This window comes from Squalius cephalus (assembly GCF_949319135.1).
Source record: "Squalius cephalus genome assembly, chromosome: 5".
NCBI classification, from domain to species: domain Eukaryota; kingdom Metazoa; phylum Chordata; class Actinopteri; order Cypriniformes; family Leuciscidae; genus Squalius; species Squalius cephalus.
Window position 1 is genome coordinate 40,796,594 of NC_137126.1, and position 7,245 is coordinate 40,803,838.

Sequence of the window (7,245 nt, forward strand, 5' to 3'; positions counted from 1 at the left end):
GTACTGTTCAAACGTCTGGGGTTGGTAAGATTTTTTCAAATGTTTTTGAAAGAACTTTTTATGCTCTCCAAGGCTGCATTTATAGCATTTTTAATTGCTCTTTTCTGTTTTGAATATATATTTAAAATATAATTTATTTCTTTGATGGGAAAGCTGAATTTTTAGCTGCCATTAACTCAGTCTTCATTGTCACATGATCCTTCAGAAATCATTCTAATATGGTGACTTGGCGCTCAAGTAACATTTCTTATTATCACATTTGAAAAAGGTTGTTTGGCTTAATATTATTGTTGATACCATGTTAATATTTCTCGGGATTATTTAATGAATAAAATTCAAAAGAACTGCTTTCGTTTGAAATAAAATTAATTTGTAACAATGTCTTTACTGTCACTTGATCAGTCAAATTCATCCTTGCTGAATAATATTTTTTTATTATTAATTTACAAAAACTAACTCCAAATTTTTGAAATATAATATAAATATTATATTATACTTAAATATAAATAAATATAATAATATACTTTTGATATAATATAATATCATATTTTTAAAAGGCTGTCTGATTATTTTGAAACATTTTCTCAATTGTATTCATCTGTTCTCAGATTGTAATGTCCGAGAATGGTAAGCCCTCTGCAGTTTTGGAGGAGCGGGGTCACGATTACCGTTCAGAGCCAAATCTGGATCTGCCAGACTACCGCAGCACTCCTCTCCACCGAACGTACCAGTCTTCCCCTTTCCAGCTGGACTCTTTCAGCACGACGTCTCGCTCCTTCAGCCTCAAACAGGGAGTGAACAGGGCCGACCGTGTGCCACTGGGTGGCAGCAAACCAGAAACGGTCACTTCCACCCCTCACAAAGGAGTCTTCTCTCCTGGGACGTTATCTGGCCGCAATGGCAGCCTGTCCTACGATAGCTTGCTAACCCCCAGCTTAACACCATCTCTGGGCGAATGTGCGGCCCACCCGGGAGTGCCCTCTATGGGTTTTCATTCACCCTACTTGCCCACTAAAATGTGCCACGTGCGAGGGCCCGAGCTTCAACGACACGCCGGTCCCCCGTCCTACAGCCCCGTGCACGTAGGAGCGATGTACGGGCGGCAGTCACCACACCCGAGAGATCGAGATCCCTCACCAGTCCGCTACGACAACCTCTCTAAAACCATCATGGCCTCCATCCAGGAGAGGAAGGAGTTTGAGGAGAGGGAGAAACTCATGCTTCGGCACGCTCAAGCGCCGGTGGCCTACGCCAACGATTCAGGTGTGTTTGACACCTGCAGTGGAGCCGCCTATGGACTCCCACCTGGGACGTGTTACCCTGACAGTCCTAGAGGCCCCGGACCCCGAGAGCCCACCCCTCCTGTGTGCAGCTCTCGGGACACCTTGATGGGATACGCTCCCCGAACCCCTGTTCTGCGTTCCTCTGCATCCTCGCTCACCAGAGCACCGAGGACTTCAACTACGTCCCTCCACACAGATGGAGGCAGTGCAAGCAGGACAGCCGAACACCAATATCGCTCTCCGGTGCACCATTCGCATCACTCTCCGACAGCTGTGCCCCGTTCCCCATTATACGCCCATCAGAAGGTCGCCTTCATTAGCGCCCTGGAGAGGGCGGACTCACCACGTCTGGGTACAAGGTATGACGTATAGCATCTGCTTTTAACCAATCGGTAAAGAGGGTGAGGATAGGTGCATGATGTATAGACTAAACAGGCTAGAGGTTCATGAGATATGAACGCTCTGACCCGAATGGGTCTGAAAAGAGATTTAATTTGTGCTGTTCATTTGTCAATTTTTGAGTACTGTTTTTTGTACTTTAATTCATTAATTTCTGTCATTATTGTTATTGGGAAAACATAAGGTTATGCTTTTTTTTTTTTTTTTTTTTTTTGCCTTTCTGCTGAGAAGAAAATGTTTTTGTGATTATGTATCTGGTAGCCAAATAAATGTCCTTTTCTTTGCCTTTTTTCCCCTCATTATCATCAGTTTCCATGTCTGCATGTCTTTTCATTCATATTCATGAGCTTATTTATGATACATTTTGCATGGTATCTACTTCTGGCATACTGTACATTTCATTGCATTATGGTAATGAAATGCAACAGTGTTGCATTGTCAGAAATCAATGTAATATACAAAAATCATGATGTGATATCCATTCATGTTTTTGTTCTGTTTGAGTAGTGCTTTTTGTTCACAATCATTTACTGTATGTGCATACTATTTGTTTTGTTGCTTTTTTTCTTTGACTGACTTGATTTTGTTCTTATTTTTACAACTGATAAGTGACTAACATCAAACCGCATGAGTTGATCTATCATACCATTAAGCCATTGTATCTTCTTTAACATAATGATTTATTACAGGGCTCAACAGTAAGGAATTCTACCTGACAACATTTTTATAGATCCCACAAAAAAAAGAATGATCCATTTTTAGTTTTTTTTTTTTTTTTTTTTTTTTACAAGAAATGTTTTTCTTCAGAATTTTATTTTTTTAATACATTGTGAAGAAAAGAAATGGTGAAGAAAGCATAGCAACTATTTTTAAATAAACTATCATAAACAGATTTAAAGGTACACTATGTAGCATGCATTTTGTGGAAGAACATTGTTTTGGTTGTGCTTCGGCTCTGCATGTCCTGCAGATGAATCGGCCTAGCTGTTACTGCTCATAAAACATACACTACTAGGCTTAAGAGATATGACCAGTTTAGATGGAAAGGATCTCAAGCTGACTAGCTGAAGAAGTTACTGCAGCTATACACATTAATAGTACTTAATTCCAGCACAGCGCTACAGCAACCATAATGAAATGACCCTTCACACTATAATGCTCTACAATGAACTCTGTTAGAGAGCTACATGTGGTCATTTTTCCGTTCAATAATATACCTTACTCACCTGTTGAGTAATAAAAACGCCATATCCGAATAAGCCACGGGCGAGTGACATATTTACGCAATTTCCTGTGGAAAAACCGCCCTGTCAGTTCTAAAATGTAAACGCTTATAATATGCTTACCACAGTGAATCTGACAAAAAAAACACGTTTTGGAAGAAGGATTTCTGACGTATTGAATCATTATCTAATTTTTGTTACTTTTGAACAAAAAACTTACATAGTGTACCTTTAAAAAAGTTTGCAAGGCATACTTGCAAGGACAAGTAGCTTTTGAGTCCTGTATTAATGTTCATTCCCTTCCACCACTCTTCAACTGTCCTCTTCTTCATTAACTCATCTTCATTTGTAACATTTCAAACCATTCAGTACATGTTTGACTCTCTACCTGCCTAATGAAGAACATAAGAGGAGAACAGTTGAGGATACAGTCTTCAACTGAAATATGTCTTCCTGTTTTTTTGATATTTTCTCCACATAGAGAGGACCCCGGTCCAGGTAAAGTCAACGGGCAACTAAAGGGCCAAGCACGTGACTGCCATCTAGGGACTCCTTCTGGAACTCCCAGCAGACACACCAATGTCAAAAAGGTCACAGGAGTGGGTGGAACTACATATGAGATTTCAGTTTGACGGACAGCTTGAGAGCCACTGCCTGCGAGGAAAAGCACTGCCATGGCAACACCACCTCCACTTGTGCTCAAGAGAACAAGTTTCTCTTTCTTTTCACAGTTTTATGAAATAATACTCGCCGATCAGGAGAAGCAGTATCTGGGGCAGGTCTTTTGGGAGAATATTTTACATTGGCCTTTTCTTTGTTAAAGAGACTTTCCATGTGACAGTGTAAAATATAACAGGAGCTGCTTAATCAAAAGCCTTGTATGTTTTTTAAAGTGTCAGCCGTCAGAGGATATAAATCGCACACACAACAGGAAATACTGGTTCAATCGCTTCAAATGGAATTAAAAAAAAAAATCTATATACCATTAAGGGCTGAATATGTACAATGCCAATTCAGTTGTTTGTATATAAAAGGTCAAAGGTCACTTATTGAATGCAAATGTGCTCAGTATGCTGATCTTTCACACACTTGAATGTGAGTGTATGTGTACATGCCAGTAACTTCATTACTACTATATTTTTGTCATTATACTGATCTAATAATCAGGGTTTCATCTCAAATGCATTTCTCTGTTAAAAAGATAGTTTACCTCAAAATGAAAACCAATGTTCTTTTCAAAGAAACTCATACAGATTTAAAACAACATGATGGTGAGTAAATTTAGACAGAATTTCATTTTTGGGTGAACTATCCCTTTAAGCTATCAGGTTCAAACAAACCATAACAGCACTTGGGTACTTTAAAAACCTACACAGAAGTTTTATTTTTCAAATATGGTGGTCATTTACACTTTTTACTAATGTAAAACTATAAGCTGCCATAGAAATAAACATACACTTGTATATGTAATATAAAAAAAATAATTAAAAGTTTAATATGGTGGATACTGGGCATTATCGCCAGTGTTAAAACTTTCTTTCAAACTTTGTTTTTCTTTATAAAAAGTATTTTGTAGTGGCAGAGATATGAATATGTAAACAGAAACACACCACTGTGTATTAGCAGTACAGGCCACATGTTAAAGCCATAGTCTAACGTTTTACAGAAATGATCATCTTCATCTTTTAACATACATTTGAAAAATACTCCTTCCTTTATTACATAAAGGACTTATGGAGTTGAAGATGAATTAAACCGTTGTACTGAAAGTAAGATCCGCAATATCCACGTTTTTTTATTGCTTTACCATTTACCTTTACCTGTAATAGATTAGAAAAACATGATGATAATTCATGGCTACATCCCAAATATTTTTCCATTTCTTTTATTTTTATAACGTTTGTGTTTTTTAAAACCCAACTTTCAATGGTTTGGTATATATTTCACTTTTTATACAGATATTCAAAGAGGTGTTTGTATTTTTTGAGTGGATTTTTCTTCTTTTTCTGCATATTTTATAATTTATTTGTACAAATTAGTTAGTACGCATTGCCATTTTGATTAGTTGAAAGTAGCACTTTCTGTTAAGTTTTTTTTCTTTTTTTTTCAATGAACAAATGTTGAAAGAGAAATAAAATGCTATAATAGGATGTCTTAGGAAATGCTCTTCAGGAAAGTTACACATGTAGTTAAGATGCTTGTTTCTGAATGCTGGATCCATTTGAGAGAGTAAAGAATAAAAAACTGTCATAACGACATGACACATGGTCCTTATACCCTGTCGTTCAAAAGTTTAGGGTCAGTAGGGTTTTTTTAAACCGAGGACATTAAATTGATCCAAAAGTGATAATAAAGACTTTTATGCTGTTACAGAAAGTAAAAGACTATTTTAAAAAATTCTGTTCTTTTCTGTTGGTCAAAGAAAGCAGCACAACTGACAGCACTGATAAGAAGAAATGTTTCTTTTGCACCAAATCAACATAGAATGAAGGATTGAAGGATCCTAGAATTGAACGATCATGTGACACGGAAGACTGGAGTAATAGATTAGTTTAGTTCAGCCATGTCTGAATTACCGTAATTAGGAGATAATGACTTGTAATTTCAACTTGTAAACTGGGAATCCGACTAGAACGTCACGTGTTGTCATCTCGCAATTACGGTAATTACGACATGGTGTGAATGCAGCAAATGACTTCTGAAAATTCAGTTCTGACATAATATTTCACAATATTACTGTTTTTGCTGTATTTTTGTTCAAATAAATGCAGCCTTAGTTAGCATAAGAAATTTCTTTCAAAAACATAAAAGAATCGTACCGACCCCAAACTTTTGAACGGTAGAGTATTTTAAAGCAGATATCTTCGTAGGTTCCTTTCATATCCGTCTCACCTTCCCTTCTCACTTTCAAGAGTAGTTGTAGTCTCTTTTGATTCTACAGCAAGGGCAAAAAATAAATAAGAATAATAAAAAAATAAAATAGTCCTCCAAACACAGGTGTGTGTATTGTGCAGGCATCTGTACAGTTATTACACAGACAAATGCTCACATTTAAAATGAGGGAATTTATAAAGTGTTGTTCTTGTAAAAAATAAGGGTTATTAATTTTTTTTTAGCCAATTATGTAATATAGTTATGGCCTATACCAACTTCTAATGTTTACCGTGCTTGGTTTATGTCCTCTTCATTACCTTATATATTATAAAATTATAAATTGCATTTGTATTTTAAAAGGGGAGACCAATAAAAAAAAAAAGTTTTTTTTGAGAGAGAGAGGGAGCGAGAGCTTGAGAGTGAAAGAGAAACCGATCTTGGAAATTGTTGCTGTAAAGTGCAAGACATGCTGATTAAAAAAAAAAAAAATTAAATAAAAAACACCTAAAAAAAGAAATCGGTTTTAAATGTAATGATTTTTCTCAAGAAATGAAATGGACAGCATATGTGAAAGTGACAAATTCCTACCTGTTGAAAACTTCACTGTGGCCTGTTTCATGATGAACTAACAATTTTATAAGGATCAGTTTGTAGTGAAATGTTGATTTATGTTATCGGCATCTCTGACAGGGTGATCTTACAGATGTCTTTCTGGCTGAAAATACACCGCACTTGGAGTTCTCTGCTGCCCATCAGATGACTTTCCAAGGAATCCATAGTGATTTCCTCACAGATCTGCCTTAGGGGTCTAACAGACTACAGACACTCAAGCACTGATACAGACATCATTTTGGTGCATGTGAAAAGAGTCATAATCATACTTTTCCCAGTCAAACAGCTCCTTGAAATTGTAAATAACTCACATGGACATGGATAGGCCTTTACAGTTTGTCAGGCTCCATTTCTGTGAATGTTTCACTGTGTTCGGTCATGTTGTCATCTCTGTCCTTCATTGCCGCTGTCTGGCACAGCGTCACCTTCTGCTTAAATGAAACAAGTTGTACAGTTAAAAAAAAAAAGAACTAGGACTTTTTTTGTGATGAAGTATTTCGTTCAAATGAAATGAAGACATTATAGTTTCATATCAAGGTACTTCTATTATTTTAAAAAATCTGAATAAATATAACTTGAACATTCATTTTTGTGTCTTTATTTGTCACATATTGTCTTGTAAAATTATGGTAGGTGGATGGATGGATGGATGGATGGATGGATGGATGGATGGATGGATGGATGGATGGATGGATGGATGGATGGATGGATAGATAGATAGATAGATAGATAGATAGATAGATAGATAGATAGATAGATAGATAAGAATAAAAGGGAAGATTTGCTTAAACAAATATGCAAAGAGCCATTGACTGCTAAGTCCGAACCGCACATAAATAAAGCAGCCTAAATTA

General features: G+C 36.6%; 1 protein-coding gene across 2 annotated transcripts in view; it reads left to right on the plus strand.

Moving 5' to 3' along the window:
* zdhhc8b (zDHHC palmitoyltransferase 8b) overlaps window positions 1-6,975 on the plus strand; it is a 61,291-nt gene extending 54,316 nt beyond the window's left edge. For both annotated transcript variants that reach the window (XM_079872970.1, XM_079872969.1), the window contains exons 10-11: window positions 609-1,642; window positions 3,387-6,975. In XM_079872970.1, the coding sequence (XP_079729096.1) occupies window positions 609-1,642; window positions 3,387-3,537 (1,185 nt within the window). In that variant the 3' untranslated portion in view covers window positions 3,538-6,975. The remainder of the gene's footprint in view (window positions 1-608; window positions 1,643-3,386) is intronic.
* The last annotated feature ends 270 nt before the right edge of the window (window positions 6,976-7,245 follow it).